At 41.6% G+C, this 23,603-nt stretch overlaps 2 protein-coding genes across 3 annotated transcripts; both read right to left on the reverse strand.

The window, feature by feature from the left end:
* Positions 1-2,475: 2,475 nt before the first annotated feature.
* Positions 2,476-3,792, reverse strand: LOC123869733 (vegetative cell wall protein gp1-like). Its single transcript, XM_045912732.1, has 2 exons — positions 3,620-3,792; positions 2,476-3,448 (listed from the first exon to the last, which is right to left on the reverse strand). The coding sequence occupies exons 1-2, from the start codon at positions 3,790-3,792 to the stop codon at positions 2,476-2,478; spliced, it is 1,146 nt and encodes a 381-aa protein (XP_045768688.1).
* On the reverse strand, positions 3,314-23,344 carry LOC123869537 (protein turtle). 2 transcript variants are annotated; one of them, XM_045912517.1, is made up of 19 exons: positions 23,160-23,344; positions 20,504-20,629; positions 18,426-18,568; positions 15,609-15,755; positions 15,069-15,204; positions 13,532-13,773; positions 12,812-13,082; positions 12,088-12,348; positions 11,546-11,616; positions 11,020-11,211; positions 10,454-10,546; positions 9,665-9,793; positions 9,117-9,225; positions 8,685-8,768; positions 6,884-7,069; positions 6,154-6,381; positions 3,806-3,892; positions 3,540-3,547; positions 3,315-3,448 (listed from the first exon to the last, which is right to left on the reverse strand). In XM_045912517.1, exons 2-17 carry the CDS (start codon positions 20,574-20,576, stop codon positions 3,861-3,863), a joined length of 2,397 nt encoding a protein of 798 aa, XP_045768473.1. In that variant the 5' UTR covers positions 20,577-20,629; positions 23,160-23,344; the 3' UTR covers positions 3,315-3,448; positions 3,540-3,547; positions 3,806-3,860. The 2 variants fall into 2 exon arrangements, with proteins under 2 accessions (XP_045768474.1, XP_045768473.1); XM_045912518.1 differs by lacking the exon at positions 3,540-3,547 and having other exon boundaries at positions 3,314-3,448.
* Positions 23,345-23,603: the final 259 nt, after the last annotated feature.

Below are 23,603 nucleotides of genomic sequence, written 5' to 3' on the forward strand. Positions count from 1 at the left end.
AAAAGCTCACTTAAGATAGATAGCATTGCATTATTGTGACCAGAATTCAAGGCGTGTCTAAAAAATTATTTTTTTCTTGGTATATTGTTGGTATAGTAAGTAGGTAAGTATAGATCTTGCATTCTCGCCGCATGTGACGCGCGCACCGCACCGCACCGTCGGACTCATCCGCTCCTCGCACGAACATACACACTACACCTTATTAACCTACCTATCTAGTTGTTATGAGTAAATTATTTCAATTTCTTTAAAGCGTACATTTTATACTTATTTCTTAGGAGGTTCTTAACGATATTGAGTTTTCGAAACATGTTCCAAAAAGAAAGATTTGATAAGTACAAAATTGTGTAAAAATCATGCATGCAAGGAATATTAGCGTTTAGTTTAACTTGTAAATAATCCTAATAAAACTAATTGCAGTCTTCGCGTTGACTGATCAATAAATAATATTTTAGGTTTTCAGGTGGGATCGCTTAAGGAACCGAGTGGTCGTGCTATGTATTTCCTAAAAATATTTTCTTAAAAAAACCAATAAACTATTAAATTTTGAGATATGACTTAAGAAAATTGTTAGAAATGACTGACAAACTTATTTATACGAGATTGGATTGGTCAGAATTTGCATAATTTGTTTGAGCACCTTTTCTTATAGCGTTGTGCCACTTGGTTACATTCAGTATATTAGTGTAAGATGTTACTTTAATGATAGATAAGTCTAAATAAAATTATGCTAGTGCCTCACAAGTACTGGCTTAGTTCATCAGAACCTCGTTCATACAACAATACCTAAATAAATAAGTGTATAATATAATATCTAATGTTTTTACATATGTACAGTTAAAAAATCAAACAAAGTAGGTACATAACGAATTAAATAAAAATTTGTACTTGGAAAAAAATTATCCATTAAAACATGAAACAGTATATCGGTTCTGTTCGACCTATGTATATTAACTCTAAGTCTAACTAAGATTATTTGTGTTGTATATAATATGAATTCACGCATTCGGCACTGATCTAACCTTATATATATTTTGTTGTAGGCAGTATGATATTTATTAGACTAAGAAATCTTGTAAAGATGCGTTCTGGCTTTACGTGGCCGATTCACCTAGGATGTATCGATGCCAATACTATATCGATGTCCAACTTATAGACCTTTTTCTTTTTTGTAATTTTTTTATAATCGAGTGATTTTTTAGATGTAAGTTTTGCAAAACCACAGTGGTATATCAGGTATATCACGATGAATCGTGTGGAGTGGATGACACTCGATTATCAACAAAATAATTCTTAAAATCGATCTTATAGACCATAACATCTATCGACGAAGGCATCGCAATTCGCACGCTTTTTTCATATCAATCATGTTCTAGATATAGGAACAGTGAGCGCCGAACGCGTGAAATCTTACTAATTTTTTAAATTGTACGTACTTAATTTTTTTTAATATTAACTACATATAATATTGGTATGAGCGGTGTTGTGGATGCGTCCCCGCTCATACCTAAAGCGTTTAGGTGAACGTATTCTCGCACTGCCTCCTTGCCTAGCGACGCAGTACCGGCCTAGTCGTTGCGGCTATCGTTGATAATATTATTATGGCACAAATAACGCGTTTTTAATAAATCAATCTTAACCTCGCTATTATCGATATGATGATCGCTTATAATCGATACCTACTTTATTTTAAATTCATATATAACAACTAAACAGAAACGAAAAACGTGCATTTACATCGAATCGTTAATTGACATTAATATTTAATTGGAAAGCAGCCAGTGCGATTACATAACGCCACGGCATCCACATATACACGTATGTACATTATTACTATTTCAGTCAAATTGTTGAGTGACTGAAAACGTGTCTAATTTCTTATTCAACATAGTACGTAGTCCCAGCGAGACTGGCGACCAAGGTGGGATGTTTTACACTAGGTTCACGGACTCACGGTGAAGGTAAGGGAAGAGTTGTTCTGTTCGAGAAACGAGGCAACGATGGCCACTGCTTCTTAAGTTATCGATCGTAGGTCCCTGCGTGTCGAAAACTTTTTAATGTGTACCTAAATAAACAGCTACTTAATTACAAATATACATACAACCTACACCTCTTAGTCTTTTTAAAAATTGACTTACAAAATTAACGTAGGGAAGTTACTTCCTCGCGTAAAAATAGAAAACAGAAATCCGGATCAAATCACCGTAGCCCATCGTTGACTCGGATTAAACGAAACTTTATCATTTGGTACAATAAAAATGGACGTCGACATCGCGCCAGATACGTAAACTTCCCACAAGCGGAACGTTTAGGTACATAATTCATTTCAGCGGACAGTCACATGAATTCGAGCGAGGGAGGCCGCAAAAAAACAGGTATCATGTAGAGAACTAGTTTTGTTTCTACTAAAATCGTAATCGAATTTTTGCGATCGCGGTCTCGGTGGGGATCGAATAAACGAGCTCGGTTCGGCGCTCAGCAGACGGTCTCGGTAGACGCCAGCGGAGCCAGCGTGGCCAGCGCGGCCAGCGGCGACAGCGGCGGCGGCGCGCTCAGCGGCTCCGGCGAGCGGCGGCGCAGCGCCTGCCGCTTGCGAAACTCGAGGAACTCCTCTTTCATGGCGCGCACGCGCGCCTCCACGTCGTCGCGAGAGGCGCGCGCGCGCGTGCGCTCCGGGGTGGACGGCGTGGGCGTGCGCGTGGCGCGGTCCCACTCATAGTGCACGTCCACCGAGCCCGCGTCGCCCGCCTCGCCCGAGCCTGGCCGCGGCGGCGGCGCGGGCGGCGGCGGGCGGTAGGGCGGCGGCCGCCACTCCGCCAGGCTGCCGGTGCGGCTGCTGCGGTTGTGCTGCGACGAGGACGCGTTCTTGCTGCCGAAGCCGCTCGAGGAGGACCTGCTCTCCGGCGAGGCCTCGTGCGGCGGTGGCGCCGGCGGCGGCTCGGTCGCGGCGCGCGGCCGGCCGTGCCGCGGCGCGGGCCGCATCCTGGCGCGCACGAAGGCGCCGCACGCGCGCGCCTGCTGCGAGTCCAGCACCGCGATGTGCGGCGGCCGCGACCGGAACGACGGGGGCGTCGGGAACGAGCCGTCCGCGGAGCTCGGGAAGGGTACCGAACTGAGGTCGGAGATGTGAAGGGGTGACCAGGGCGTCCAGGCGGGCGCCCAGACGGGCCAGGGCGGCCAGGGCGGCCAATGGAGGGCGAACGCCGGCGACGAGGCGCGGAACAGCGGGGGCGCGGCGGCGGGGCGCAGCGGCGCGCGCAGGCGCGGCAGGAAGCCGCCGTCGTCGGAGGTGGAGGGCGCGGGCGACGGCGAGGGCGCGCTGGAGGCGGAGGACACGCTGCGCGACGCCCAGCGCTGCGCCTCGTCGCCGCAGCGGGTCGCCGGCCAGATCCAGTTGGCCGTGAATCGCAAACACTGCACTATACTCGATATTCCGCTTTCTCTAAATCTGTGTTGAAATAAGAAAACTTTTCATCTCGTGGAAACAGTAATAAATTAAACATAAGTTTTGTAAAAGTTCTCCATCTAGTTGAACTGACCTGATTTCCTAAATTATGCAGCGTGAAACAAATCGTGAATTAGTAATAACATACATACATGCAGGCGTTTGATATCGTACCTAGAACTCGCTACTGCTGAAAATTTAATTGAGTTTACTTGTGATTCAATCACCAAAATAGTGCAGTAGGCCAAGAGATAGAGGCGGTGAATGTTACATTTACGCTCAAGAGAGAAGATTTGTGAGTTTAAACAAATGTTATGAGTGACGTATACAAATGTAGTGTAATGCATGTGAGAGACTCACTTTTTAAAAGGCACTTGAGTGCTGTCTGCGGCGCGAAGGTCGGTGAGTCGCGCGGCTACCATGTTGTATGCTGCAACCGAATAATTTCTGAGGATTAACGCGGTGCAGTGAGCCGTTCAGCCGCCCGCGGCCGCGCCCGCCCCGCCCGCACGCACCAACACCACTCACACCGCGCCCACAACGCACACCATATTGTCAACTTGAAGGCCAAGCTTATCGGAAATTGAGGCAAAAGCTGCAAACACTATGCCGTGTCGTGTTGAGTTGCAACACACGATCGACTAATCAGCGCGCGTATCGGGTTTTTCCGATCATCAAAAGAGATACGGAATCGATTTGTTCGATAGCTAACACAGAACTAGACAATTTGATACGCGAATATGATATAATACGGAGTAAATTGAAAGGCGTCTAGAATGAGATACGAAACTTGATATACGGCGAATGAAAGGAGTTAGGATGATACAGTTACGGTGATAGCATCGGGCAAAAATGATGCTTATATGGACCCGATTTGCGCCACTATACCTAAGCTAGTTAGTGATTATTGTGTTTATATTGAATATCTGTCATGTCTATCTGTCATCACAATAAGCCATTGCACTGCTGTTTTGTATTTGCATCCTTTATTGATATATTTATGTTATCATAATATAATGTCATACTCAAGGTGCAAATAATGCCTAACTAAATAGGTACTAGGTCATATTGGCAGTGATAAATAGGTCCAATTAATGAAAAGGTTAAATATTTCAAGAAATTAATAGGTAACAGTATCTATCATCTGTTGGTATTCCTGTTTCGAATAAACAATTTCCGACAAGCCTTTTTCGTTAATGACGATTAAAATAAAAAAGTATAAAAGTTACGGCGTGAATTATGTACATTATTAAAAAAAATACCTTTTATACAAAGCAGAATGAAGTACTCTTGATACGAAATTACAATAAATTACGATTATACGATACGATTATAAGATTACGAATTTATATTCAAGTAGATACTATATAGCAAAGCAACCAAAGCCGTCAGATTGAATCTATTGTATTGATTAATGTGTTATGTACTTATATTGCTTGTACATAATTTATATTCATAAATAAAAGGATATTAATTATATCATACAGATATAAATACACACAAACTATAAAATCACTCTCCAAAATCAAGCAACCAAAACAAAATTAGTATAATGAAAACTCGTTAGAATAACAATATTTTTCCTACATCAATAAAGCATAATTAGTACTAAATAAAATTAAAACAAAATACACAAAACATGCGTCAATTTTTCTGAACTTCAGGCAAAAAATGTAATGACAAACGTAAAAGTCTCAGCGAAGTGCTTTTAAATATTGTGGAATTTGATCATCTACGGCACACCGCACAAATGATGAAAAAAATGAATGAATTTATGTATTGTGATGTGATTTGCTTCGTCACCGACAATATGGTCAATGGCAATTGGTAGGTGTGAAAAAGTTTTCGATTTCTCATTCAAAATAGTAAGCCTTGGTGGGTATGCCGGATGTACGGCGTGGCAATTTTTGAATTCACTATTCGCTAAGAGCCTGAGCAAACACATTGACTTTGGAGTTTGGTATGTTAACTTTATGTAGGTATCGACATATAGCAGCATATCGATATACAGCATTCCGAACCAGTGGTAGATTATTTTGACGATTCAAAAGCACTTGTAAAAGTTTAATTGAATAAAAATAATTTGAATTTGAATTTGCATAGCCGATTTGCTTATCTGAACTTCTAACCTATTAATTTTTGAATAAAATTTATTGAAATAATTTTGGAATAAACTATTTTTTTTGTCTATTGATTATTCTGAATTTATTTCCCAATAATTGTGAATTGGAATCGGAGCCTGATTGACTGTGATATAAGTTAAACTTCTAGTACAGCGGATAATTTTGCACTTAACCAATATAATTGAATGTATGATTTTTGATTTTGATATCAAAAATTGATTTTATTATGAAATATAAAATATGGAACCCTCCCTCGTAGTTTTAGGTTTTTTTACGTAATTAATTACCGCCACTATATCGTACAAATATAACAATTCTGACCATCAAAAGGAGTACAATAGTACCTACTTTGAATAAATAATTTTGACTTTGACTATTCTATCAATGTGTTTGCGGGCGCCGTGCATCTATCACGCACGGCCAGGTTTAGAGAAAGAAAACTGTTTTCACGCTCTATCTATTAAAAGTAGCTCGGGTATCGCTATTCGGCTCTATATTCACACTTCTAGCCGAGAAGTCTCTACGTTCGGTCAGTGACGCGAGCGTCGGGAGCGGGCTGGCGGCCGCTTCTCCCGCGATCCTCACCTTTCTCCTGTTTGCGTCGTTTACGCTTATTGCAAATCTTCACCGCGCAAACAGACAGTATGATGGCAACAATGAAAAACAATATGCCGCCCACCACTCCGGCCGTGATCGCTTTGTGCTTCACTCGCGCTGGCACCGGGAACTTCACCTCCTCGGAACTCTCGTAGCTGGTTGCCGAGTTGGCCAACACACGAAAGTAATATGTCCGTCCGCCTACTAGGTTCTTAACTGAAATAGAAAAAAGCAATATTTAGGTTAGGAATTTTGATTTCATTTCAAAACTGTTTTTTCACTCAATACGTACAAATTTAAATAGATAAACCTTAACATTATAGACATTTTACATTAATATTACATGGTGTTTATAATGCGTGCTCGTAATAAGTAGGACAGAAGATATAAAACCCGCGAGAGTAGAAGAGATAGAGAGCGCTCTACAAAATATTGAGTTGGCTTGACAATATTATGCTCTTTTGCAGAGTCTACAGTTCGTAGCAGTGCGTAGAAGTTCTACGTATTTTCAGATATTTCCGTTCCGACGTAGTTGTCAAGGCCAGCCCACTGAAATGTTAGTGGGTTAGTTAGTATCGGAGGATCGACGGATGTTGGAGTCAAAATTCGAACTTAAAAAACGTTTGCGCTACTTAAAAATATCTAGCAAGGGAAGAATATAAATGTCACTGATTTATCATCATTATCCCTATTATATTAGTAATGAGAAGCTTATCACCCAAATAGCTGGTCTCCTCGGGGCGGATCTGGCCCCGGTTGAGGGTCTTCCACTGCGCGTCGGTGCGGTACTTGATGGTGTAGTACTGCACCAGCTGCGCGCGCTCCAGCGGCGCCTGCCACGTGATGAGGAAGCCGTTGTGCACCTCCGTCACCGTCAGGTTGCGCGGCGGACCTGACTTCGGACCTGCACAGCCAGAGAGTTGTGTAAGGGACTTCAAATGAAGACAAAATGTATGGCACTCTATGAAATGTTATACAACACCAAGCAAGACATGGCAGAGCGTCAAAATTCCACGGACACGTAGATACACTACAGTCTACACTACAGAGTGATTTGCCTCCTCGTGTCTAGTTCGAAACGCTAGGATATAGAACGACCTTCCAGCATCAGTTTTCCTATTCATTTTTAATATGGGTGCCTTCGAGTCAAGTGTGAATATGTATCATCTAAGCAAGCGTATTCCATCTTAGACTGCATCGTCACTTGCTGCAGGTCTGATTGCAGCCAAGCGCTCGTCTATAAATTAAAAAAAAAACACTTGTGGCGCGTTCGCGCCTGTTCTTTCCATAGGGTGCAATACATTTTGTTTTCAAAGCATCCCGTTCACGCGCCCGGGGCGCTTTATATATTATCAAGTAAGTACTATTACTAGTAGTAGCGTGCAGATCATAAGTAAGCATTAAAGCACTACTCCGAGTCGTAACAGTTCAGTTGTTTATTTTTCACTAACAACCGCCCGCAGCTTCGGTTGGTGAAAATATAAGTAATTAACTATAAGTGGGAACTTCGAAAAATCCGGCCATATTCCTTGTCCTCATTATAAAGGGGATTTCTGTGCAAAAATTCAGCTTTTTAGGTCCAAGGGTTTGGGATGGGTGTTAATGAGTCAGTCGTCAGTTAAGCCTTTTTTATTTTATTAGATTATTTATCTATGTATTCATATAAAAGGATAAATAAACTGACTGAATGACATATCAAAGAGGTACAGATTAAACCGATTAACCTAGAAACTTGAAATTTCGCACATAGTTTTTCTCTACAATGTAGACTACACACTATGAAAGATTTTCAGATATTACATCCGAGTGACGTTTGCGTTGTATGTGCATTTGCGCGAATGTTACAGGACATTTGGCAATACTGTACAAGTACAAGCATTCTGGGTGGTGTCACAGACAAACATAATATTTTTGGTAGGTAAGCGCATTAGTTTTAAATAAATAAGTAAATAAATAAAATCTTTATTGACACACAATATAAAATAACTATCCAACAAAATGCACTTGCTCACGACAATCAGTCCACGCTATAAAATATCTAATGCCGCGTATAGATTGGTGCATAAGTAATATGCAAGCAAGAACCCAGAGAATAGATAGATATACGCACAAATCGTGCGTAACAAAGGCATGGTTCGTACGCATTGACGTACGCATATGGGAACTTGTAATGTTACATTGCATCAGTCTGTACGCAGCTTAAGTTTATATTTGACTTATCGACAGATAACAGATAGATTGATTATTTATTATTAATTTCGGTTATTCGAAAGATAGGTACATATAGTTCGCGACAGATCAACATGACAATCAGGGTAGGGACGCCCCGCACATCCTCACAGCCCCCGCACTAACCCGTGCGAGATAGTGACGTGCAGGTGTGCGGGGGGTGTGTGTCTCCCCAGCTCGTACCTCATTGCCATGTTGACCTGTCGCGTACTCTACATATAATCTAGAAACTAACTCTATGAGACGAGATAGATAAAAAACGTTAGTAGATTAGTTAGTTAGGTTAGTACCAGAGCCTTCAGGTGCGTTCTGAAAGACTTTTTCATCGACTGGACCCGGAGCCGTGGGAGCCGCCTTTGGTTTCGCTCCTACGTCTACAAAATGTTAGTAGTGTTAGTACAAACTAAAATGTTACTACACCAAGAATTATATCAAAATATCATAAAAAGAAACATTTCTTTTATTTTCCTATATCTTTATAAAAATAGTGTGTTAATTTTGCTGTACACAGTCACTAAACTAAATTAAAATGGCAGGTTTAATTGTATTGCTATCCCTTTCACAATGCTCTCTGAAGAAAATAATAGCACTAGACCTCACTAGACCTAGACCTGTCAATTGAGTTTAATTTAGAGATTATGTACAATACAAGCACAATATTTTTTTTTAACCTAAATATTACATAAAATGGCGTAGGAAGTCGAGTAGAATGAGAAACCCACCGAGAGTTCTTATTGTAATCGCTTTACTCATCATTCCCTCTCCGATAGTGTTTTTACTGTTGACTTGAAACTCGTAGGTGGTCCCCGGTTGTAAACGGTTTATTGTGACCTAGAACAAGAAAAGTTTTATTTTGGTAAGCAGGTATTGAAATAAAAAACAGAAAAAAACTTATCTGGAAAGGGCAAGACATACGTAAGTAAAAACATCACGCCTTTGTTTCGCACAGAGTGTTTGACTTTCCAAATTAGCATAAAATGTGAGAAAATCTGTCATTTAGTATGAACGGCCGGTATGGATGGAGGAGTTTTCCGGTCCTTTGACATTACGCCCCAACCCGTTACCATAAACAACAACAAATACAGTAAAAAGCCCCAATAAACATTATCTATTACCAACGAAACAGAACACTCCGGTCACAGCCGTAACGCTCGCTTAACTGAGAGCAAGTCAATTTTACCACCCCACCTGTTTCGTGTTTCTGTTTCTTGGACATTACAAGAGGAATAGTCGGCTTTTATTGTTTGAACTGTATCTTGTTACTACTCACAGAAGTAGCACCAGAAGGCGTGACGGGAACCTTGGTCCACTCCGAGAAGCCGGCCTCGCGGTACCAGATGGTGTAGTCCTGCTTGTAGTCAGGCCCGCCCGCGTAGCCGGGCTGCCAGCGCAGCGTCACCTGGAACCATGAAGCAGAAGCAATGGAGAGTTCACTTCCAATCTTACTTATCGCTATTCCACTTCGACTAACAAATGAAGACCTCGCGGGAAAAACAAGGACAACATGTATACCTATTACATTTTTTGCCCTACAAAACTAATTGTGTATGGGTCGTAAGTGGTGTGTCACACCGAATAAGACTATACCTACTGTATTTTTAAGTGTTTTGTGAACATGCTGTGGGTGTACCATAAAATAGTAAATAAATAAATGTCAGTTAAAAATCATAAATTGAGTTAACAATATCATCTAATAACTTTTGAGACATAGATATTGTATTGAGAATACTTTTCGGCGTCGCTTTATCAAGAACCGTCGCTATCAGTTGCTATGACGCTTTTATTTATTTATTTTGTTCGACGAAAATTAAATTTTACTCAGATAGTTATTTAAAGTAAATATTGTCATATATTTAACCTTTGTACTTTGAATTGCAGTTTAAGATTGATTTTCATTCCTTGTTTTCCCGAGTGATCTTCAAATTAGAGCGAGAGATTGGACCCGGGTCTCGCTCTCGCTCGGCAGCCGAAGTGGGATAGCGATAAGTAGATTTTGCTTTAGTAGGTATTACGGATAAATAATTCAAGTAATCCCTAGTATAATATTGTAGATGCATACCTGGAACTCGGTCGCCGTGCCCGACACGTTGTAGGGCGCGTGCGGCTGCGTGCCCTCGATCACCAGCTGCGTGTCTGCTACTATTGTTGCCACCTAGTTTAATTGTAACGATAAAATTAAATTAGCGCAGACGTTTTACTTTGTTGACGATTGTATTGCATGCATATTTACACATTGTTTTAGATGCAAATAATGCCTATGTCCGTTCCCGGGATGTAAGCTACCCTGTACCAAATGTCAAAATCGGTTAGAAGGGCTTTGAAAATATATAAGTAAACAGTGTGTCCTTTCTATCTCAATAGAGTTTCTATCCTTATGTCGTCAATATTCCATCTACACGCATAAAACGTTGGCGTCATTATTCCTACCTGCTATAAGACCTACCTACCTGCCTTTCATCATTCTAGGTCAACGGGAAGTACCCTATAGGTTTTCTTGACAGACACGAACGGACGGACGGACAGACAGACAACAAAGGCTATAAGGGTTCCATTTTTCCTTTTGAGGTACGGAACCCTAAAAAGATGGATTTTAAAATTGATCTAATCTTTATAACTTGAACTCGCCTCGTTGGATGCGACGCACTGGTATATCCCAAAGTCCTGTCGTCGCAGCGTGTCGATGGTGATGTTGCCTCCGAGCGCTCGCACGCGACTCTTCTGCAGCGGGAGACCGTCTCGGCGACGCCACACTACGCTCGGCCGCTGCGTGCCCTCCGCCTCTTGCGCCTCGCAATGCATCTCCACCGACTCGCCCACCTAAGGATAGGTAAGTACCTTCGTCATCCCTTATTACATTTATCATGAGTTTATACATATTAGTCATTTGTTCCGTCAATATTTCAAAGGTAGCTGTCTGTCCCAATCAGGAGAAGTAACTACCGAAAGAAACCCTAGCGCGCTCCTCAGCAATTTTCATCAAAAGCAGTTAGTATTCAAATGAGACCCTCATTTGAACACTAACCGATCAAACTCAATGAAATTTTGTAGTTGAAAGTTCAAAGATTCACCGGCTCTAATAATACTTAAAGTATATTTTGCCCTACTTATTCATTTTAGCAAAACTGTGGTTGTTTTCTTTATGATTACTTACTTTTCTCTGATACAAAGGCTCTGGCTCTACCGTGAACACTGGTGGTTTCCGAACTAACACTTCCATCGGACCTAAAAGCATTTTCATATGTAAATTATTCAGTTCTAAAAATGCTTACATAATTGAATAATTGAATATTGCAATAATTGAATAATGCATTTCTTAACTCGTGACATAGTAACGTGATAGCTCAGTGGTTAAGACGTCCACGTCCTATTCAGGAAGTCGGGGGTTCGATCCCGGGCATGCAGTTGTAACTTTTTGGAGTTATAAGCATAGTATAATTTGCTTTAACAGTGAAGGAAAACATCGTGAGGAAACCTGCATTCTTGAGAGTTTTCCATAATGTTTTAACATCTACTGTACTTCTCAATCTATGCAAATAAATGAAATGAAAAATGTGTGAAGCTGCCAATCTGCACTTTTGGCCTGCTCGGCGAATTATGGCCTGAATCCTTCTTACTCCAGACCTAGACCAAAGTAGAGGAGACCTGTTCGCAGTAATAGGCTGGCGATGGGTTGATCATGGTTTCTTAATTCACCTGAGGATCCTTGCGTGCCTTGAGCGTTGTATGGAGTGCACGTATAACGACCCTGATGGTTCTGATTGACGCGTGTAAAAAGCAGCGAACCGTTGTTCATGATAACTATGTCTTTTGTTTGGTAGGGTTCTAGCAGTCTTTTATCCTTCGTCCACGTAACATATTGGAGAGGTGGGTTGGCCTTTATGTAACATTGTACTACGCCTGCCAAGCGGAACGGTAGGTATTGTACTGTTGGCGTAAAAGTCACTTTCGCGGGATCTGAAAAATAATTTGGTTTTAGATGACGGCTTCTATTCTATTCACGTTTAAAAGCAAGTTTAAATGATTTGGTAGACGACTTGATTTAAGTTAACTTTTAGAGTTCCGTAGCCAAAAGGTGCCAACGGGACCGAATTACCTACTCAGCCTCCGCTATCCGTCCGTCTGTCTGTCAGCGGGCTGTACCTAACCGTAATAGGTAGAGATTTGAAATTTTCACAGAATGTCTATTTCCATTACCGCTATAACAACAAGCACTAAAAACTGCGATGAAAAAAAAAGGTGTTATTTCTTGTACGATGGTGCGGAAGCCTTCGTGTGTAAGCCCGACTCGCACTTGACAATGTCATTCTCATTTTGAACAAAAAGTTGTGAGAATGCAAATGAAACGCTAAAAGCAAACGAGAAGACTAACAAAACTGTCTGTTATAAAGGTAGAATATATGACAAGGCAAGATCTCACATTCAACATTCAAATAAGCAGATGCACTTTGCGGGTCACCAATGCCGTTGGACACCTCGCACAGATACTGTCCAGAGTCGTCCGCGGCCACCGGGTTTATGACCAGGGCTCCGTCTCTCCGGATTGTCACCCTGGTCTCCAGCGCCGCGACCTCGGCCACCGGAGCACCTTCACGGAACCACTTCACGGTCACATTGCCAGGTAACGCCTTAGCTTCGCATGAAAACTGAACCTTCTCTCCTTCAAGCTTTGTTTGGTTCGTCGGTGGCATCTGAAAACAATACAGAATGTAATAGTCTGCAAAAAAATTTGAAGTGAACAAAATTATAAGTAGGTGTGGATTGTTACGGCTATATTTACTACGTATTTAGTCGACGTAAGCCCGACTAATTTTGAATCCATCCGGGACCCTTTTTCATAGGGATTCAGCTCGATGAGCGTCGCGGTTGAGACTAGCCGGGCTTAGGTCGACTTACGAGGCATGAGACGGGTCTGCCCACGAAATTCAAATTTAATTTGGTTTTTCGCAATTTGTAAACTAATACTATAACGTAAGCTTATGGCATTTTAATTGCGCCCATGGCAGTATCATCCTCACAGGTTTATATAAAAATGTTTACTTGAAAGGGCCCAGTTTAATAAATTAGTTACACCTCTTGGGAAGGCCTAGGCCTAAGGTTGATTGATTGATATCTAATAATAAGACAGATAATAACTAACGGTTATAACAGCTCCTCCAGCGATGATGACGCGCGCTGTATGTGACACTTGCCCCTCACCATTCCTCGCTATACACGTGTAGTCGCCGATGTCCTCGTGTCGGATATTGCTTATTCGTAGTTCTGTGCCGTCGTTGAAAATGCCCACGGTACCCGACGGTTCCACTGGGTTTGCGTCTTTGTACCACAGAATCTCTGGTGTCGGCGTACCCTCCGCTTGACAGTTAAGAATAATGGCATCGCCTGTTGAAAGTGCAATGTGGGTATAATGCGTCCGAACTAACAAAGGGAGTAAGTTTTTGCCATGTTGTGACATCGTAGCTTTTTCTAAATTTATCATGCAAAAGATCTAGATGTAGTAAAAGGTCGTGTACATAGAAAATTGTTATGTATTACTTTTTTGTTGTTGCATCATTTCACAATTATTTAACCAACACACGAGATCGTGGTGAAGGACAAACGATACTGAAATTCAATCTCAATAAAAAAATTCGTTTAGGTATGTTACTCTATAAAATAATTCGAAGTAGAATATTTACAGAAATGCAAGTAGTAGGCATGTACATATTATAAGAATCTTTCGTTGCGTGGATGCTGGATACGGCTACGAATTTTTCTTTGTTCTACCTATTTGTCATTTGGGAAAATTATGTACTTGAGACATTCATTTCGTCAAGGTGTCTGGATCCTAAAGATCTGATTGTTCATTTCTTTAGGAGCTTAAGGGCCAGTTTACTACTGCACGCCCTACCTAAAAGACTATCATAGTGTACCTATTTATGTCCGGGGGAACTATTAGTCTGGTCTCGCTTAACTACATTGTCTCGAAACTTTGGTAATTTGTATTAAGATGAGCATCATAACAGATAATAATTATATCGTTGCTTTTAGTTAAAATGTCCTCTGAGTTACAAATAATACAAATACCTAGGTGTATCATACCTACAGTTTTGATTGTAAATTGAAAGGGATGCTCATGTCCTCAATGGTTAAGTGGCCACTAACTAGCTTTGAAAATTTTGTTGCTTCAAACGTTAATAATTTACTATCACATAATATGATTAATTGTGGAACCGGCAGGGATTGAACCTCCATTCCTCTAGCTACCGGTCACTGCCAGTCGCTTAGGTTGTTAAAAAATACATATCGAAAATCCCGGCATCGGCTTTGAAAGAACCCTGGTCCAAATGACTATAAAGGCACTCTACGGCCGCGATAGCCAGAGCGATGCAGTTTCAATCCCAGCCGGTTCCTCAATTTTTGATATGTTTTGGAATTTCCCTCAAGTGTAGGTTAAAACACTTTAATATGAAGTAATTATAATATAAACGATATTCGTTATTTCTGCCATTTGGGGTGGAAACCATGGGTGGGTCCACGGTGACCGGAGGCAGCTACCTCAGTCAACATAGTAGTCTGGCGATTCAACAAGGTAACGCATCCAGCCTTTTGGGCACCTTGCCTCGTTATGGTGGTTTAGATGATATTTTTATATCTATTTAATTTAAATTAGTTAATAATACAGATAGAATAAAAACCTAAATTGACGTATATAATCTCTTCCGGTGTGATGGAGAAGCGTGGCGGCGCGTGCACGTCGAGGTGGAACCAAGTGCCATTCTTGTGCTGATTCGGAGACCGGTTGAGAAACACCACTTTGCACTCGTACCAACCCTGCCAAAAACATTTTGGGAACACTTTTAAATGTATTTCTTTTTCTCTAAATAAGTAAAAACTGGCAGACTGTCTACAGTCCAGATTCATGCAGACCTTAGAATCTATGTAGATGCCAGATGGACTACATATTTTTTGTAAAGAATATTAGCCATGTTATCAATAATATTCCCCTTTCTCCGGTAACTAAGCGGAAGGCTTGTGCTAGGAATAGGTACGACAATAGTGCAACGGGCGGGGTTTGAACCGCCGTCATTTCGGAATTCAGTCCGTTCCTCAACCGTTGAGCTATTGAGGGTTTTTATTCTTCTTCTCTTTGGATAGCAAGCAGACTGCATAGTTGCAGTTGGGTTGGTTGGTTGGTGAAACCTATTGTACCCACCAAAATAGAGTATATAACGTACCTGATCCGACTCTCTGATATTGGTGAGGTTAAGGCTGGCGGCGCCGTAGGGCGAGTCGGGGGCCACCCGGGACACCCTGCCTTCGTAGCCCTCGCCACTGTGGGTCGGGTAGCTCTCATACCAGATGTAGATCGGGATGTCCTGTCCCTACAGTCATTAAATATGTTAATATCTGCCATTATGCTGGCGCGAAGCTGTAACGACTTCCTAGCGATTGCAGTTCGCTAACTACATACTTAGACTCGACATACACACAATGTATATATACGTGGTACCTACACTACGATATGCCAGAACAACGATTTGCATACATCTGAGTTTTCTTGTAACAAGAATGTATTATACTTGTACAAGACAATAACTACAACAGAATATACTCGTACAAAGGCATGCAATGGTGTGCACTAAAATAATAAATCATGACAATATAAAATGATGCCCTAATTTCACTGTTTAATACGTTTAATTAAACATATTATTAGTTTATGAAAAAAAAAAATGCATTTAACTACATATGGCGTATAAAATCAAAAATGTATGTTCTACAACATGCATTAAATACGTTATATTTTCATTATTAAAATGTTGTTTTTACATGAATCTAAGTTTTGCGCATAGAAGTGGGCGAATCCCACAGCCACAGGAAGAGAGAAACAGACAGAACCGCCGCCAGTGCGCGAGGGGTGCGGTGCCGCGAGTGAGCCGTGTGCGGTAAGCTACAACGTGCTCGTCTTACTATCAATAGGCTTAGTAAGAGTTTGCACAGCTCGCCAACGTTGATGATTTCGAGTCTCCAAACACTCCAAATAAATAATTTATTCATTGTAATACACGTTTTACAATAAGTGGTACAAAAGGTATGAGATCACAGGGTATGTATGTACCATTATAATGGTGTGCAAAAGTAGCATTTACAATTAACTCTAACGCTAACGCTTCTTTTATTTAATTAAAAATTACCAGCAAACAAGCAGGCGGGTCACCTGATGTGATTACCGTCGCCCATAACCATTTGCAGCCAAAGAGAAACTGCTAATGCATTGCCGGATTTTCAGGAATTTACTAATCTCCCCTTGAATAACCCCATGTTGAAATCTAGTGTGAACACCACTGAAGGGAGTTTGTTTCACAGTTTGCACGTTAGAGTAAATAAGACCTACTAGTTTTACTAGCTATTACTAGTTTTGAGGTTTGAGTTCGTCTATAAATCCGCTCCACAGCAGTAGTATTGTCCCGAGCGACTTTAAAAAATGAACCTTAGAAGTTCGTTTAATTCTGACAATTTAAGTGTTTTAAAACTCGAAACCTATCAACGTTGACGAGATGTGCAAACTCGTGCTAAGCCTACAGAGATAAATTATACTGGTGCACCCAAAACAAAATTTAGTTTAACATCGTAAAATAAGTAGTGTCCGACCGAAGTTCCGGTTTTGTATCGGTCTCGGTCGGTTTCGTACTAAGGTGTAGGGTTTATAGTTACGGCTGCCAGCCGACGAAGCCGTAACTACATTCGTGAAAACTGAAATACCTACCGCGTATTGTCGGACTCTACGGTTAGGCTAAAGTTATTTATCATTTTTGAATTAATTTCTTACTTTTAAATTTCATAACATATTTCAGTTAGAGCTATTTTCATTTTCATGCGTGAAAGGTAGAACGGGGTTAAGAATCTAAAACTGAGAAAATGCAACGATGTTTCGGTTTCGGTCGATAAGAGACTGAAACCGAAAATCTGGTTTGGTAATTAACCGTGTTTCAGTCGGACACTAAAACAGTATTGTAATCGTATAAGATGTGGTTGTGTATGTGTTTGTTCGCTATCTAACGGAGGTCTGCTGCTCTCTCGGACTCGCTTTGAAGGCCTTTGTCACTGTGGTGTTGTCGGCCGGTCGGTGGGCGACGACGGGCGCGTTACGACAGCAGCGTTGCCAGATGTATTATGTATTTATATTATATTGATGGTATTCTCGTAAAGTAATGTACCTACAGAATCTTTGGAGAACTTTTAGCATTTTGCAAATTAAATATGTCATATTTGTATGTGAAACTCATAAATTTAGCTACTGAGCTGAGATTTATCTTAAGTTTGGTAAGTTTTTTTTTTTCAATTTTTAAACAAGCACTTGGTTGCAATCAGAACTGCGGGCAAGTGATGATGCAGCGCGCTGGACGATGCTTATTGTACCTATACTATGCTCTTGATATGGAAGGTACCTGAAGTACCTTCCATATCAAGAGCAAAGTGGAAGGGTAAGCTGATGCTGGAAGGGCATTTCATATCTTAGCGGTTTGAATTAGAATTAAGTATAATAATCCAACAAAGATATATATTATTAGATTTTATAATAAATATTTCCAATAAAACCTTTGCATATATCAATTATTGTTTATCAGAGAATACGAGTACCTATGTGCTTTACTTTATTGGTTTCATTGGTGGACAGTGAGCAAACGCGGGATTACATACCTATGTAGATAACGGCGAATGAAGTGTAGCCTGTGCCTGTAGATAATGTATGCGTACGACGTGTCTGGCAACGCTGCTGTACAGTTAACAGTAAGAGGCAATACGCTGAAGAGGCAGTTACATAAAAGGCGTGCGCGGGGCGGTCGCGGGGCGGGGGCGGCGGGCGACCCCGGCCCGCGGCGCCCGCGACCTCTAGCACGACAAGACAGTGTCGGATCCGACACAAGCACGAGATAATACTTTACATTCTGCGGGCGCGTCGCGGGGACGAGCCGACCTTACTGAACAGAAACACACACACGATAGATGAGCAGCGTTGTATTGTAAGAGTGGAGTGTTGGCCGTCGTACCGTTTCGCCTACCTTCTTCTCCCACTGTAAGACGTACGGCACGGGGATGTCCTCGGGGAAGTCCACTTGGCAGTTGAACACGACGCTCTCTCCGAGGATCGCTGTGATGTGAACAGCATCTTGGTGGTCTTGGTGGCAAGTTACTGCAACAAGAGTGCTTTATTGTAATTCGGACGATTCGCTTGCCTTTTCCATCATAACGTGTCTCTAAAGGCATCAGTGGTGCTAATTCTATTGTACACAATAACTGAATGAAATTGACAGGTCTAAAAGTAATGGTAGGTGTCCTTTTCCGCATGGAACTTAAGGAGACATCACTACCTTGAATTCCAGGAAATTCAGTCAATTATGACGTCACGACGACATGAAGCAATTTACTGCAATACCCATCAATATCTGAAAATGTCAGCAATGTTATGCGAAATAATTGCTCCACTTATTGCTACAGATCGACTCATAAATGTTGCCGAGTAACAATTGCTTAAAAAACCGGCCAATTGCGAATCAGACTCGCGCACCGAGGGTTTTGCACGATAAATCAAAAACTATTACGCATAAAAATAAACAAAAATCTGTTTTAGAATGTACATGTGAAGTCCTTTCATATTAAACCCCACTTGGTATAGTTATCTTGCTTTGAAAATTGAAACACATTTTTTTCGCTACGAAAGCGTGGTGTAAATATATCTATCTACGTACCTACCTATATCTAATTAGGTAGTACCTACGGTATTCACCCTCTTTGTGATACAATTTTATTTACTCTCACACAGATTTGATATTATAATATTATTATGTACCTACCTATCTACTTAGTGGCCTAAAAATAGGTAATTAATTTGACATTGTTATTAACGACCTTTGCATGTAACAACAATAGATTCTATTCTCGGAAGCGTGTAGATTGTATGCATTGTACCTAAAACCTACAGAATATTATGTACTATTCAGGTGCAGCATACAATGCTGGATTACGCTCCACACTAGTCCAATCACTTATTGTTAGTTAGATTGGACGTGTGTTGATTGAAGTAGGTACGGGATAACAATTAGCCCTACTCTACGACTGAAATAGACCTTCCTGAGTAATTGTTAAGAAAGTTAATGGGAAACAACGAATAACATTCCTATTAACAATATGAAACCCAATTGTTAATCTGCAATAATCATTAAAAAATGCTAGTGTGGCGATTTTCGCCTCTTGGGTGATTGCTATTTGCTAGGCGCGTCAGACCATGCCTGCACTCTCGTGTCACGCTGGCTTTCAGTTTAGGAAGTATCAAGTAGAACGTACCTACCCAGCAAGTTGGCTAGCAGCAAGAGGAGCAGGCCGGCGGCGATGTGCGGCGTTTGCTCGGCGCGCCAGCCCATGCCTGCGCTCCCATGTCACGCCGGCCCTCAGTTTAGGAAGTATCAAGTAGAATGTACCCGGCAAGTTGGCTAGCAGCAAGAGGAGCAGGCCGGCGGCGATGTGCGGCGTTTGCTCGGCGCGCCAGCCCATGCCTGCGCTCCCATGTCACGCCGGCCCTCAGTTTAGGAAGTATCAAGTAGAATGTACCCGGCAAGTTGGCTAGCAGCAAGAGGAGCAGGCCGGCGGCGATGTGCGGCGTTTGCTCGGCGCGCCAGCCCATGCCTGCGCTCCCATGTCACGCCGGCCCTCAGTTTAGGAAGTATCAAGTATAATGTACCCGGCAAGTTAGCTAGCAGCAAGAGGAGCAGGCCGGCGGCGATGTGCGGCGTTTGCTCGGCGCGCCAGCCCATGCCTGCGCTCCCATGTCACGCCGGCCCTCAGTTTAGGAAGTATCAAGTATAATGTACCCGGCAAGTTGGCTAGCAGCAAGAGGAGCAGGCCGGCGGCGATGTGCGGCGTTTGCTCGGCGCGCCAGCCCATGCCTGCGCTCCCATGTCACGCCGGCCCTCAGTTTAGGAAGTATCAAGTATAATGTACCCGGCAAGTTGGCTAGCAGCAAGAGGAGCAGGCCGGCGGCGATGTGCGGCGTTTGCTCGGCGCGCCAGCCCATGCCTGCGCTCCCATGTCACGCCGGCCCTCAGTTTAAGAAGTATCAAGTATAATGTACCCGGCAAGTTGGCTAGCAGCAAGAGGAGCAGGCCGGCGGCGATGTGCGGCGTTTGCTCGGCGCGCCAGCCCATGCCTGCGCTCCCATGTCACGGCCGCGCGCGGCGACTCATCCTCGGTGCATCACCTAGGACAAATCAATCGATTCATTATTTCTCATGTCACTATAAAGATTTAAACTGGATTTTTTATTGCTGTCAAGACCCGCAGAATAGGTCATCCTTATATTTCCAAAGCGTAAAAACTGGGCGTTTCTGACGTCCATGCTTCGCCAATGCCATGCGCAAACTGCGAAGCGAAACGGAACCCGCGACCGCTCGCATCGTCAATTCGCGCGTAATCGCGTTTTATTAGGCGACGCCTTACTTTTTGGTAAGGGCGGGGACAGACAAAACTACGGTTCATTCATGGAAAGCATGGAGACAGGGTAAGCAGAATCCAAATTTCGTATTGGGCCTAATGTACCTACAGTTTGCCGAAAGCAATTTTCGGCATTTTACAATCTAACGAGCGTTGGATAAATGCGGATGCCGTTTATGAACGGTGAAATTCTACTATTTGCCTGTGACAAACTATACATAGTAGTGTTTGTACTGAATAGGCGGTACACAACTGGTGATATACCGACTACCGAGTTAGCTATCTCAAAAACCATAAACAATAACTATTATCGTATAGTGCACAGTTTTGCCTTGGTAACAGTCCAATTTACGCTGGTATATTTTTGTTATGAATTGTAGGTATGCCAAATGTACTAGGTACCTATTTATGATTTTAAATTACATAAGTAATGTTTTTCTTGGAATAATTACGCCCATTCAAAAATGTTTTTGATTTGACATTGCAAGAACGTTGCGCGTATTTTTCTAGCGAGTGCTTGCGGCTTCATACAATTTCCATATGTCACAGAATTATGCGGGAAAATAGCGCGGTGAAAATTTGCAGTGCGTGCTTGCCCTAACTGTAGTTTACCTAGCTTCTCAAAGAGCCAACTAGATACCAAGTTTGTGAGAACTGTAAATTTTTTTGATTGCCCAGTACGTAATCTAAAATACCTACTTAGCTTGGATAATTGAAAAGAAAAAATATAAATTTTTAGTGATAAGTTTTTCTCAGCGTAAATACATTTTTTTTCTAAGTATTGTTAAAATATGTGTATACGTAACTAAGAAATAATTGTAAAAGTCTTAACTCTACAAACCTTATTCCGCTTTTGGGCAAACGTGACCGACTATGAAAATCTTGTGGACACAAATTGCACGTGGACGTAGATTGGCGTAAATCTTATTCGGGATCTCATTGTGAAATCCTGGACTCGCAAATGCTATTTAAATGCAACAACATCGCTGCTCACAGAATTACTTTACCCCGAATGAAACTTTGTTCGTTCAACGAGAAAATTGTTAAAAGAATTTTGTCAAGACGATGCTTCCAACCTGCTTTCAACTATGGCAATTTGCGTTCGTGCTGTAATTAGTCACAAAGTTAGAGGTGACAATATGCTCTAGGTAGTAGGTACGTGAGTAGTTTTCAAAAAAGTTGGGATGGTGATGCTGACGTCTCTCAAAACAGCATTAATCGATCCATCCAATAATAATAATCAATCGATTTTGACGAAAGGTAATAGGATAGCTCGCGGATACGTTATTGGGATGGAAATAGGCTATTTCTTGACGCAAAAAGGCATTATTTTATTCATGCATCCCTCAGACGGACAGACATAGTGACGGTAACAGAGTAACGAGTAGATAAAGGTATTTTTTTAATCATGGATAATTAAAGAGGAATTTTAAAATAATACCTAAATCTACGTGGGCGAAATCGCGAGCTCAGTGAGCTATCTGACTTACATACTGACTGTTCTAACAACGCACAGCTCAAACTACTGAACGAATCGGGTTGTTTGGCATGCGGATTATGACGCTAAGAAAGGATTTTTGAAAATTCAAAACCTGAGGAAGTAATCAGAGTTTGTTTACGTAGTTTACGCGGCCGAACTCGCAGGCTTAAGCTAGTAATTTATAACTCAATGGGCACAAATTGCTGCACCTTATTGTGTTACTGTGTACATATAAATACGAATCGTCCTTGGACTATTTCCCCGTGCGGCAATAATTGCACTGCATCACGATACAGCGGCGTTGTTCCCCCACCTGCTCAACCCTTGCCCTCCACAGAATGTTCGTGTTACCGTAATCAGTTTATCGATTTTGTTATTACGCGGTTTTATAAGCTACTTTTGAATTGTGACGGTCGAGTTGAAAAGCTGTAATGGAAAGCGGGTTTCCACTCATAGTTTGCGTAGCTTTGTGGTTTGTTATTTATTAAGGTATGGTGAACAAATGAAAATGTTTGTTGTAGCCATTTGTATCTCTCTCGTGGTCGAAATCAAAAAGCTTTTATGCGAGTAAACTTTATCTATACCGCGGCAGATTGATTGCAGCGAAAACTGTGAGCTGTTTTAAATCAGAAGAACTTCGCCATATTCGTAATACCTAAAATATATCAATTAATATCTACAAGATGAAAATGAATAATATAATAATATATTATCGTCTTATCGATGTGGGAAAAACAATGCAAAATAATTAAATAAACTTTGCAAGTTCGTCCAAAACCGGAATCGCAAATTGTATGTAATAAGTGTACCTACTTACCGAATTTCCCTATAAAAAAAAATACCACTACACAGTCTTCAAATGCCACTAAAAAGATTTTTTTTTGTATGGGAATACGTATGTTAAATCGGCCTGGACACCGGTGAAAATGATAATAATCGCTCGACTTCAACATTAAATACTAGTTGACTCGCTCCGGTATCATTATCGGCTTGTTTTGCGACTTAACACTGACCCCTGCTTGTTTACCGGACTGTGACTGAGGATAGCTTTGCATTCGAGCTTGACACGATAAAAGTCTGATAAGAATATCATAACGTCATCATTATCGGTTGATAATGATGACGTTAGGTACACGTCCACAGCTGGACACCGAGGCTCCCTGCGACTCGTTTGATACCTCTCTCTACCTAGTGCGGGGTTTTTTAACCCCTACCCAAAAAGAGGGGTGTTATAAGTTTGTCGTGTGTATCTATCTGTGGC

Source organism: Maniola jurtina, chromosome 11 (genome assembly GCF_905333055.1).
Source record: "Maniola jurtina chromosome 11, ilManJurt1.1, whole genome shotgun sequence".
NCBI classification, from domain to species: Eukaryota; Metazoa; Arthropoda; class Insecta; order Lepidoptera; family Nymphalidae; genus Maniola; species Maniola jurtina.